The 12,789-nt window shown below is 49.7% G+C and overlaps 2 protein-coding genes across 4 annotated transcripts in view; both read right to left on the bottom strand.

Annotated features, from left to right (window-relative positions):
• ATP2C2 (ATPase secretory pathway Ca2+ transporting 2) overlaps nt 1-5,968 on the bottom strand; it is a 77,331-nt gene extending 71,363 nt beyond the window's left edge. Inside the window, exon 1 of one of the 3 annotated variants that reach the window (XM_001499832.7) lies at nt 5,692-5,968. In XM_001499832.7, the coding sequence (XP_001499882.3) occupies nt 5,692-5,790 (99 nt within the window). In that variant the 5' untranslated portion in view covers nt 5,791-5,968. The remainder of the gene's footprint in view (nt 1-5,691) is intronic. The other 2 variants (XM_023637416.2, XM_023637415.2) reach the window with 2 other exon arrangements.
• Nucleotides 5,969-8,314: 2,346 nt separating this feature from the next.
• Nucleotides 8,315-12,789, bottom strand: part of WFDC1 (WAP four-disulfide core domain 1) — a 49,835-nt gene continuing 45,360 nt past the window's right edge. The window contains exon 8 of the transcript XR_011436934.1: nt 8,315-9,374. The gene's annotated coding sequence lies outside the window, so the exon portion shown is untranslated. The remainder of the gene's footprint in view (nt 9,375-12,789) is intronic.

Below are 12,789 nucleotides of genomic sequence, written 5' to 3'. Positions count from 1 at the left end.
CTTTCCCCTGCACCCACAAGGGCCCCCAAATTCAGTCTTGCTGGAGAGGCAAAGACAGGAAGACCCTGAGAAACACACGGGGCGACCCCGGGGCAAGCTGTAAGATAACCACACCTAATCAACGTGGTAGTTTGATTTCAATGGTTTGACATATGAAGAATGATTATGTGTAGTACCTGTCTTTCTTCTAGATGTTTCAAGTCTCCCTTTCTCCAGGGACTCCAGAATCAGGAATTTTGAGCTCTTCTCCCCTGTCATGTACTTGACTTTCAAGTCGGGCCTAACACGTACTCTGCTGGGCTCTGCTCCCTACCAATGGGAAGGTCATTGGGAAGATGGTGGCGCTGGACGAACACCATCCATCCATTGCCTAGCCGGGGACTTGGGGCGGGTGGGTGGGGTTAATAAGCATTACATATTTTCCCATAGTGGCCCACAGCTCTCCCTTCATCAAATACCCTTTCAGGATATCTTCTACAAGGAGCAGAGTGTTATGGGCTGAATTGGGTCCCCCTCAAATTCGTACGTTGAAGAACCAACCCCTAGTACCTCAGAATGTGACTGTGTTTGGAGATAGGCCCTTTAAAGAGGTGATTAAATTAAAATGAGGTCATTAAGATGGGCCCTGATCCCATATGACTGGCATCCGAACAAGAAGGGGAAATTTGGACACAGACACGCACAGAGAGGAGACAGCCACCTACGAGCCTTCTAGTCACTCCCCTTGGCAGCTCTGGGGATCCAGGGTCTGTTACCCTTGATAACAAGGCTCCTAACGTTGGGGTCTGAGGCAGGGTTTCGAGGACGGGATCTTCAAACACATCCTCAAGAGCACAAGAGTCTTCTAAGAACGTGTAAACTTTGAATACGTGTTTTAATGAGTAGCCTAATTAACAGAGACCTTCTGGGTGGCCAATAAAGCACTGTGATGTGACACTCGTGACCATATCTGCATCCGTGACAACAATCACATGGCACACAGCAAGGGTGAAAGTTTCTCAGTGGCTCAGAGGGAAACACGGGCGGGAGAATTGAGTCATCTCAGCACACGGCCGTGGCATCGGTGGGTCAACCTTAAAGAACCATGAGGGTGTAGACACCTTGCAAGCGGGGGCCTTACATGAATCGAGTCTTTGTACACAGCCGCTTGCCACCGTTGACAAGCACCAAGTATGGGAATCAACACACAGTGAAGAAAGTCTCTCCACCACGTCAACGCTCACCTGACCTTCAAGTGAAAGAGCAGCCCTGCAGTTATCAAGCGACAGCCTCTAGAACCAGCACGCATGGGCGGCTCGCTGGCAGTCGTGGTTACACAGCAGGCTGGTTATCCCAAGCCAGCAAATTCTTGACATAGTTACATGCCGCTTGTACACGTATGTGTCACTAGACATTCTCAACATGAGCATTATCAAAATCAAAATTCAAAGTCTAAGTAAAGATTAGAACTCAAGATGAATGAAAACACTAACAAAAACAGATAAGTCTGGAGCAGATAACATGCCAGGTGTGGTTCTGTTTTACATATGCATGATAAGGAGCTATTGCTTTCCTCTACAGCAGCAGGAGGCCTCTAAGCACCGGTCATCCCTCCCTCCCCGTTTTCACACCCCTGTGTAGTCCCCCCAACAACTCCAGCACAGGCTAGACCTAGACTGACTTCTAGTGAACAGAACTCAGAAGTGGTGCCATGTCACTTCCAAGATTGGGTCATAAAAAGACTGTGGTTTCTGGGCTTTTACGGTGCTCTCTCAATCAGTCTTTCCTGGATCAGTCACCCTTGCGGAAGCCAGCTGCTGAGCCAGGAGGCAGCCTTGTGCAGAGGCCCGTATAGCCAGGGTCGAGGCCTGCAAACAACCCTGAGAGTGAGCCAGGAAGCAGGTCCTTCCCCTGCCTCCCCGAGAGCCTTCAGAGGAGACCACAGCCCCGGCCGACAGCTGGACTGCAACCTCACGAGAGACCTGGAGCCAGAGCACCGCAATGAGCCACACCCAGACTCCTGACCCACAGACACTGTGAGATAATAAACACTCTTTTTTTTTTTTTTTGAGGAAGATTAGCTAACATCTGCTGCCAATCCTCCTCTTTTTGCTTATAGTCATTGTTTTAAGCCATCACATTTTGGAGTAATTTGTTATACAGCAGGAGACAACGAACACAGCCATTCAACATCACTGACTGAGTTTTAATAAAACATCGCCAGTCATATCAAAATACAGTTGCTACATTTTTACTTGATGATTTTATTATAAACTTAGTTGGATGTTATTGAGTTATAGGAACACATCTATGTTTATTGCAAGTTTTGTGCATATATTTATTTGTCACACTTTGATACAAATGATTTAAGACAATACTGTGGGCTTTCAATAGATTTCTTCAAGATGTCATATATTGCTAAATTTTGAGAAGCACTAACAACTTGTGTGTGTGTGTATCTGTGTCTGTGTCTCTGTGTGTGTAGGTGTGTGCAAGCCTCCCAGTAAGGATTTATATGTGTGTGCAAGCCTGAGGTTAAAGATGTGTGTATTTGCACGTGTGTGTATATAGCCTCCGAATGGCCTCTTGTACATTCTCTTCCTGCAACACAAATGTGATCTCTTAAAAACACAAATCTGATTGTGTCTGTTGTTTACTGCGTTCCTAATGTTTGGCATCAAATAAATGAATGACTGTCATGCCCCAACTTAAAACCTTTCCGTGGCTCCCTGCTGCTCTGGGGATAAAGCCCGAATTCTTCACCACAGCCCACAAGGCTCCAAGCACTTCCCCTCTGCAGCCCCATCCTCCTCCCGGCAAGCCCTGCGCCTCACTCCCTCATGCCTAGAACTCTCCATCAACCTGTGCCCTTCACCCAGCACAGCCTCCTAATCCTTGCCTCTCCTGTGCATCTTAAACATCCCTCCTCGCTCCCAGCTGTTACACACCTGTCATTAAACAGTCAACTCTGACCTGTAGTCTGGGATCCATCTCTGGCCCCCAGGATGGGGTGCCACGAGGGCAGGGAGAGTGTGCATCTTTTTCTCCACCCCATTCCTGGTGTGCAGCATCGGCCTGACACACAGTGAGTGCTCCGTGACTCTCGGCTGAATGAATGGCGACCACTACCCGAGTCTGGAGGAAGCCAGCCTTCACCCCACAGAGCCCCAGGAAGATGAGCCAGTTCACCAACCAGGCAGGCAGGGCAGGGTGGAGCCGTGCGAGACTTGGTTAAGAGATGGGAGCCCTGAGGGTGAGAGTTAACTTCCCCAGAGTCGATACCCAGTCATCCGGGAAGCAGGAATTTCTGGTCCAGCGTTCTCCTTGCCCAACGTTCAGGTCAGCAGAGAGCAACTTTTTTCCAGTAACTAATTTAAGCGGGGCTTGCAAACACCTTTCTTTTCATTACACAGAAATGCAGCAAGAATGAGCGTCTCTGGAGCCATGAGGACTGTTCAGATTCAGCCTCCGACACTAACTCTGGCTCCTCCTGCTCCCGTCTCAACCACCTGTCCCCTGCCCAGTCACTCTGCTTCCTTACTCACCAGCACACTCGAGAATGCTGATCTTCAGTTAAACATCTGTCGCTTTCCTTGCGGGCTGTGAACTTTGTTTTATACACAGCTGCATCCTTACTGCCTGGCCCCACCTAGCCCCACCTGTGAGCTTCATATCTTGGAGCGAGGCGACACGCGAGTTCTCAATAATTATTACTATTAAAACTGGGGTGACTTGGCAAAGCAATAGGAGGTTCAGGGCTGCTCCGACGTCGCACAGAACAAGTGCTCCTAAAAGAGAGTCGCCACCATTGTGGAGATGACCACTGCAAGCAAAGTTTGAAAAAGAAGCAATCTTTCCTCAGAAAAAAGAGTTCAGATTGGAGGATGTATGTGTGACAGCAAAGGTGGTGTTGCTGAGCTGGCAGGAAACAGCTCGCCTCGCCCAGTGGCCTCCCGCCACACTCCGCGTTAACTTCGCTGTAAGTTCCTGGGTTTGCACAAGGCCACCTTCAGAGAGGGGACACTTCATTTCTCCACCGGCCTTTGCTGTGGCTGCCTGGTCACCAGTGCCTGGTCACTTCACACTGCCAAGTCATCACACCCCCCCCCCCAGGGTGGTCTGAGAAACCGGGGTCCATCACCAGGTGCATGAGCCCCCCAGCATACCTACAGGCAGGCTGAAGACCTGCCCCACGCGTGAAGGCCCCTCCGAAAAGCTTGAGGGGGATGAAGTCTGCTTTGGTGCTGAAATCAAATTCACCCCAGCATCTCGAGACATCATCTTACCTCATCCCCACACCTGCCATACCTGGATCCCTGGTGAACCCAGATGTCCTATAGAATCTGATTCTAACCAATTGCACATCAGGAGCGTTTGACAAATGCCCAGCTTGATGCAAAAATCAAAAGATGGAAGGAAAAAAACAGAAAAAGTGACGCAGAAAGGGCAACCATTGGCAAACTAACTTCAAACTCCTTTAACAGAACGCATTGCACAGCATATACGCTGCAAAACGGATCTTGGCAAAATAATCGAACTCTATACCTAATCCATATTGAACACACACCTCGCTTCAGAAAACGAGAGATGATCTGAGAACTGCTGGTTACAGGGCCCTGGGGTCGACCACTCCAGCTCCAGAATTCTCCTAACATCCATGAACAAAATACTCTTTTTTTAAATGCACAAATATTTAAGAAACATACAACCAAAATGTTCCGACTGTTGTCATTCTTGGGAGGAAAACTAAGCGTTTTAAATTACATCTTCCCAGCTGATGTTTTTCATTAGAAAGTAAATCTAACAGTGAAGTTTCCCGCCAGCAGTCAAAGGGCCATCGCAGATGTACTCCTGCACGTCCAGGGGACTATTTAGGCATTTCATTTTTGAATGACTGATGAAGCTTAAAAGAAAACAGTGGAAGGATCAGAGATGCTTCTGCAGGAGTTCAGTGCCTTCTGCTCTTGCATCACAGAGCGGGTTCTGCTTACAAAGCAAAGGAGAAAGTTTGGGTTACCTGTCACCCCTGGCTCACCCCTGGCTTCTCCAAGTGGAGGGCTTTTTGGGGACAGCTCTGTCATTTTGTCCGCTAGTAAAAACCCCCACACCCGGGAATCTGAGCTCCTAGAGCATCCCCTGGAGGTCACAAAGTCAACACACAAATCTAAGTGGTTTTTCAAAAGTGCGCTGGGGTCGCGGGCAGCAAGGCTGGGAGGCCTGGCCATTCTTACCTTGATTTCCACCATATTGCTACTATTATTCTTAAAACATTTGCGCAACAGTTTGTTTTTGTTTTTAACGTCGCTTTAATTCCGCCCCCCCAGCCCCAATCAAGTAACTTTGAAAAATCCATATAGCAGCCTGGGTGTGGAGACCCAAGACATTTACATTCTCTGGAGTTAGAGAAACCTAGATTAAGTTCCTAGCGAGGTCATTTGCTAGCTGTGTGCCCCTTAAAGGACAAATTTAACCTGTCTCGGCCTCAGTTTCCTATCCGCAAAATGGGCTGGCGCAGGAGGGGGAACCGGTAGCGCCCGGCCCGGGGCAGGAACGCGCGCAGGCGTTGCTATGAAGCCGGCTTCCTTCTAGAGCCGGGCGAGGGGGGCGAGGCGGCGGAGCGCAGCCCGCAGCGCGCGGATGGGGTCTCGGGGGGTGGACTGGGGTGGATGGGGGATCAGGTCGCACGCCCGGAGGCAGGTCGCCCAGACTCACCAAGGTGTCCAACTCGCCCCTCTCCAGCGGCTCGTACCGGTGGCCCGCGCCCGAGAAGGCGAGTTTCTGCAGGAACTTGGAGAAGCGTTTCTCCACCATGGTGAGCGGGCGGAGGCCCCTCTCCCAGCCGCCCGTGCCACCGCGGCCGCCCCTGCCTGCGTCCCTCGGTGCCTGGCGAGCCGGGGCTGGCTGCGCGCGCCCAAGCCTCCTGGGCCAGGCCCAGGTTACCAAGTAGCCGCCTACCTGCCCGCCGCAGGTGAGGCCCCGCCCCGGGGCGGGGCTGCGCATCCTGCTGCGCTCGGCGCACCTGTCCCCTCCCCGCCCTGCCGGCTCGCCCGGGACTCTCCCGCCCTGGGGGCAGCCGCGGCCCGGGAAGGCCTGGGGAGCTGCCGCGGGGAGGTTAGAGCGCGGGCTGTTTCCCAGACCTGCCAGATCACAGGAATCACCTGGAGGGATGGTGCAGTGGGGGAGAGAAAAAGCTTGTTTAAAGTGCAGATTGCCAGACTCCTATCTTGAGTCGCTGGGTCTGGAGGGGGCCAGGAAGCTGGGCTTTTACAAGCGTCCAGGTGATTCTCCTGGGGAGCCCAGTGTGGTCAGCCCTAAGGCGCTGGGAGCACGGAGAACCGGAGCTTGGTCAGACTCCTGCCGCTGCTGTGCGGCTCTGGGCGAGCCACGTGGCCTCTCTGAGCCTCGGTGCCTTCGTCTGTAATTGCAGGAGAAGAAGGCTAAGTCCTCACCTCCAGGGGGCGCCCTGGGAGTGAATCCCAGAAGCGGGAGGAGAGTTTGAGGACCCCGCTGCCTTTGGGTTCTGCGTGGTCTTGAATGAGCCCTGAGCACTTTATCCTCATCTGCAGAATGGGCTCCTTTGATGGCTAATCCGGGGACCTTGGGGGGGGGGGGTGGTTCTTAAATCTTCAGAGGCTTAGTTTACTGCTCTCTAAAAGGGCATTCATGAGGGCAGCTCCCTCGTGGTGGAATCGAGAGCATTCAGTGGACAGCGCTGCACAGGAAGGGGTGGGGCAGGGCGTTTGTCGGTGGTACCATCATCATCATCACCATCACAGGCAAGCAGCTGGGCTCAAGTGGCTCCCGAAGCCTGGGAGTGATGTGCAGTGTAGATTGTTCCAGCCCCAGGTGGATATACTGAGCAGTGTAAGGGCCATGGCTTCAGATGGGACTGGAATCCATAGCAAGACCCCCTGCGTAGTAGGGAGGTGGCTTTGGAGTAGGCTGTGCTATTCCTCTGTGCCTCAGTTTCCTCATCTGTAGAGTGGGGTCACTTAAGGACTGTAGGACATGGCATGTGTATTTGTCCATTAAATTATGCTGCCCCTTTTGAGCAAATATTTGCCCCTTAACTGCTCCCCAAGGGGTGGCCCCCCAGCCCCATTCAACCACAGGGGGGTCCTAGTGGCCTTCTTCTTTCTCCTGCCTCTTCCCCCTTTACTGAAACAAAAGAGGGCACCGACATCATGCTGCCCAGCTCCACCGATTTCAGCAGAGGCCCAGGAACAAGGGACAAAGCCAAGCTCTGGTGTGAGTCAGTCCAGATTTGAGTCCCAGGCCTGTTCCTTCCAGATGCATGACCTAAGGCGACTTCATCTTCCTCCACCTCAGTTTACTTATCCACAAAATGGCGATGGCACTACCCACCTATAGGAGTCAGGGTCCCAGCAGGAAACAGACGGCACCCTCAAACTGGGTGATTTGGGGAGAGTTTGAGAAACAGACTATTTACAAAGGTGTAGGTGGAATGCAGAGAAACCAGAAGACATTGCAGTTGCCCAAGATTAGCAGCAACGATAAATTGCCCCCCTCCAAGGTCTGGAAGGAGAGAGGAGAGAGCAGTCCCCTGGAGAAAGTAGCTGTGGGGACCTGAGCGCTTCCGCGGAGGGAAAGGGAACGGAAGCTGCGGATGCAGAGTCCTGGTCTGAGAGGCCAAAGGAGAAGGGAGGAGAGTGGAGAGATCTGGAGCGACCCCACAGTCCTGTTGTACAGATCTGAGCTCACGTTTGCGTAGCTAGAGCGCCTAGTAGTACCTGACATAGGATGTCCTCAGAAAGCTCTATTGTTAATACAAAAGAATACGTGGGAACGCAGCGCAGTTATTTCTCAGGTCCTTTCCAGCGGCGTTCTGTGATTTTCAGAGGGCACTGGATCCAGGTTGGAAGATGCCTTCTTGGCATAGAACTTCCATCGTTGTTTCTCCAGGTGGTGCAGCCTCCGTGAGCAAGGCAGTGATGTGCTGGTCAGACGCCTTGCCCTTCACAGCCCAGCCTCTTGGATCCCATCCTCGTGGCCTCTGCTCCAGCTCAAAGACGTCCAGGCCGGAGTTCGTGGATCAGGTTTAAGAACGCCTAGAGCAGTCAGGAAGGAAGCTCTGGGGAGTGGATATGGTGGAACACTGAGCCCTGTTGGGATGAACAAAAAATGGAGCGGACTACAGAGAAAGCAGTTGAAGAGATCAGCTATGAGACTGGAAGCAGCTGAATGGGTCCCCTGAGGCCTAAGTTGAATTTTTGTTTTCGTCGTATTGTGATCAGAAAATGTAGTCTGCACACATGGATACCCACCAATGGGCTCGCTCTGCTGGCCACGATTGGAGCCAATTAATCACAACGAGTTAGAGAAGGAGAAAGGACGTTTTAATTCTATTAGTTGGTATAATCTGGAAGACGGCAGAGTAACGTCTCAAAAAAAATATATATCTTCAAGGATTACAGAATCTTGAGGCAGTTAGATAGGGAAAATGGGCCACGAGGAGGGCATTTCTTTCAGGCATGACGGACTCCAGGGTCTTTTACTGTTCCATTCTTCTGTCCGCTGTGATGGATACCTTGTAGGTGTGTTTCCCGCCTGTGGTCAGCCTGTTCCCGGAGAGAAACTCATAGAACAAAGTTTTAATTTATCAAGCTATCCAGGAGTACATACATAAGCCAGAGGCCATAAATTAGGAGAGCAGGGGAGTTTTTTAGAGTACGTGCAGAGCAGCGAGTAGTCACACAGAGGAGGGGCTGGGGCCATTTAGCGAAACAAGATGGCCTCACTTTTGCTCACTTACAACATGTGTACTAAATTTTCCTGGTTGATTGAGACTGTGCCTGGTTTGTATGCAATTTTTGTAAATATTTCAACGGCACTAGAAAAGTTGGTGTAGTCGTCTTTGTAAGGGTGTCGGTAAGCTGTACTCTCCTTTGTAAATTAGTTCTGTATCTATTCATTCTAACTTTCTAGTTACATTGTTACATCCTTATTTTTGACTGTTTGATCTGACACAGGAAGACAAAGAAGAGTTTAAAATTTCCCAGTCTCATTGCTTACCTGTCCGTTTCTTCCTTGTATGTCTGAATATTTGCTTTTTGTATTATGCTTCTCTGTTGGTTAGTGCATATGACTTACCTGTTTATTGTAACTCTTGTAATTGTTTAATGCCATCTGTGTATCATTAAAGCATACTCCTTAAATTCCACTTTCTAGAGTTAATATTGCCACTGTTTCTTCCCCATGGCTCAAGTCTGTGTGATCTATACTTACCTTATTTTTTGATATTGATATTTGTTGATATCTTATTTTTATCTGTCTTGTTTTGTTTTCCACCAGACTGTAATCTCTGCAAGAGAAGGGACCTCTTTCATCCTCATCACTGTGTGTCTGCTCAGGGTGTGTCATGGTAGATATAGTTCCTGAAACATGGGAAATGCCCAAAAAATATTTATTGAATCTATCTCTGTCGTAAGCAGCAGATCATTGAAATCTGTTTTTAAGCTAATTTGAGATTATTCATGTTCTATTAAGGACATACATTGTGTCTACGTTGTTATAACTGTTACCATTAGACTACCTAGGTAGTCTGTCATCCTCATTCATGTTTTATCTCCATGCTTTTTGAGCAAGCACTCTGCTATGTCCTGTCATCTTTTACTTTGATTTCAGAGTAAGCAACTCATTGAAAGTGCTATCAGGAACTTTCTGAAAGCATTTCAGAAATAGACACAAATATTTATACCATCTCTTTCGATTCCCTTTTACAAATATAAAGGAATTTTGTGAATTTCCTTTTCTTTTCCATTCTTCGCTTCTTTTCCTAGTCTTAGTAATTTAATCTAATTATCTGAACTCTTATTTTTGAGTCTTTTTTATCATGTATTCTCCACTTTGCTCCAGAATTACACCTGCTATTTATCTTTGTTTTCAGCGTCCTTTCTTAGCTCAGCCACTTCGTTTGGATCTCATGGTCCTCACTACTGACCTCAGGAGTTTTTTCTGCCTTCAGCCTGCTGAATTCTCGAGTCCACTCTCAAGGAATCAAGTCAGACAAGACAGTTTGCTGGGAACTCTCTCAGGTTGGTGGCTCTGAGGGAGATCCTCAGGCTCCGGCCAGCGCTGAGAGTCAGGGCGGGACTCGGCCGAAAGCATGCAGGCTTTCTCGAAATGTCTGTTCTGGGCACCTTGAACAATGAAGTCACACTCTTCAACTCCCATTCACTCTCTACAGGAAAGTGGTGTCATTCCACTGCCCATAAATTATTTCCCAACAATACACTCTGTTGGAAAGCCTTGATGTGATCCCAAAGCACCTGAAATTCACTTGGTAATGAACCTCACTCACAAATTATAAGGTTGGCACTTGAAGGCATCCTTTTCAGGGGGGTATAGTACACAAAGGGTATAATTTGTATATATATATATATTTTAATTTTAGGGCTTGGTCTGAAGTTATGGCTCTTTACATAAACCCTCAGTTCTGTTTGTTTTTAATGGCCGTGCACACAGGCAATAACATAATCATTCCCTACCAGAAGAAATTGGAGTTGAGGGAGGCAAAGCCACTTGCATTCATTCAGCAAATATTTTTAAGCACCTACTGTGTGGCATTGGAGACAGACCCCTGCACACGACAGACTCCATCCCTGGTCTCTTGTCTCTTGTCTCCTAGTGGGCGCCACAGGCTGCAAACGGATCAACGAGTAATGCAGTGTCAGACAGCGGATGCAGTGGGTTGAGTAATGGCCCCCCAAAAAGTGTCCACGCCCTAACACCCGGAATCTGTGAGTGTAACCTCATTTGGAAAAAGAATCTTTGAAGACATCATTAAGGTAAGGGTCTCACGATGAGATCGTCCTGGATTAACTGAGTGGGCCCTAAATCCGATGACTGCTGTCCTTATAAGAGACGAAAGCAGGGAGACACAGACACAGGGAGAAGGCCGAGTGAAGATGGAGGCAGAGGCTAGAGGGATGCGGCCACAAGCTGAGGAACACCTGGCGCCACCAGAAGCTGGAAGAGCTCAGGAAGGATTCTGCCCCAGCGCCTTCAGAGTGTGGCCTGCTGACACTGATTTTGGACTTGTGGTCTCCAGACTGTGAGAGAATAGATTTGTGTTGTTTCAAGCCCCCCGTTTGCAGTCGTTTGTTATGGCAGCCCCGGGAAATGAGAGCAGTGAGCAAGGCTAGGAAGTACGAAGGATGGGGGCTGGAGACGGAGTGGCCCTCATAGTGAGAGCAGTCAGGAGAGGTGACATGTGACCGGAGACCTGAGTAAGGTGAGAAGTGACCACTGTGGATATCTGGGGGACAGCATCCCATGCAGAGAGAAGGGAAAGAGGCGAGGTCCCGGGCAAAAATGTGCTTAGCTTGTGTCGCCATAGTGAGACCCACTTATGTGAAACAATTCACACATTTGCACCAAAACCATGGTGACATACACACACCCCAACCCCCCACACCCCCTACAGAGCCTGTTTCCAGGCACTGTCCGTGTCATACATTGTCACTTCTGCCATAGTCACTGTTCACCAAACAACGGGGAAACATCAGCTGAGCACTTCCTGCAGCTGTGGGTGTCGTGGGCCTCCGCGGAGCTCAGTTCCACTGGAGAGACCAGGCGCAGCCCTGTGGAACACGACACCAGGTGCCAAATGACTGCGCCTTGGGAATTGCTAAATGGCAAGAGGTAAATACACAGCTCAGATGCCGCAGCCCCCTCCTCCTCCACCCATGGCAGACGTCATCGTTCACTCATGGGGTGACATGTCCCCGTTGGCTGGGGCAGGCCTAGGAATTCTTCTTCTTGTCACACTTTAAGTAGCCACCAACAATTGTTTGGAGCTGGCACATGATTTAAACCTATTTACCAAAAGATTTTCAGAAAAGGAAGGAATGACCTTGGTTGGGGGTTGGGGGGGGGGGAGCGGGAGTTATAGAGCCTTCTAGAAGCTGCAGGTATGGCTGAAGGAGAAGATCTCCATATGTAAAGTCCATAATTGACATGAGGGTTCCCTCTCGGTGTTGTATATTCTGTGGGTTTTCACAAATGCGTGATGGTATATCTCTCCCATTACAGTATCATCCAGGATGGTTTCACTGCCCGAAAACTCCCCTGTGCTCCACCCCCCTCACCCCAGACCCCTGGCAACCACTGATCCTTTTACTGTCTCTAGAGATTTGCCTTTTCCAGAATGTCATATAGTTGGACATTTGACTCCTTTCAAAATCTACCCTCATTTTAATAAATTCAAAAGCATCCAGGGCCAGCCTCAGTGGTCTAGAGGTTAAGTTTGGCACACTCTGCTTCAGTGGGTTGGGTTTGGTTTCTGGGTGCAGACCTACACCACTCATCTATGGGTGGCTATGCTGTGGTGGTGGCTCACATACAAAAAGAGGAAGATTGGCAACAGATGTTAGATCAGGGAAAATCTTCCTCAGCAAAAAAAAAAAAAAAGCATCCAGACCTGTTCCCAGAGTCAAGAGAATTCTCATCCAGAGCAGAGAAGCCCAAGGCCTTCCATATTCAAACCCTCCAGTTCATGCTCCCCACGGTCACTCAGAGGTGACCAACTGTCCTGGTTTGGCTGGAATGGGCCCAGTTTTAGCAGAAAGTCCTGGCATCCTGGAAAAGCCCTCAGTCCCAGCATGGCTAGTCCCCCTTCCTCCCCGGCACTGTTGGGAGCTGCATACTGCACATGTCAGCCCCGGCTGCTCCCTTCTCTTCGGTTAAAGTCCAGACTCCTACATGCCACAGCAGCCACACCAAGACCTGCCCCGGCCTCTCTCCCCACCTCCCCGCTCTGGCCATGCCAAACCCCTTTCCTTCTCAAAG

The sequence above is a fragment of the Equus caballus genome, chromosome 3 (genome assembly GCF_041296265.1).
Source record: "Equus caballus isolate H_3958 breed thoroughbred chromosome 3, TB-T2T, whole genome shotgun sequence".
Taxonomy (NCBI): Eukaryota; Metazoa; Chordata; class Mammalia; order Perissodactyla; family Equidae; genus Equus; species Equus caballus.
Note: the sequence above shows the minus strand (reverse complement) of the source record. Positions and strands in the feature narration are given on the sequence as shown.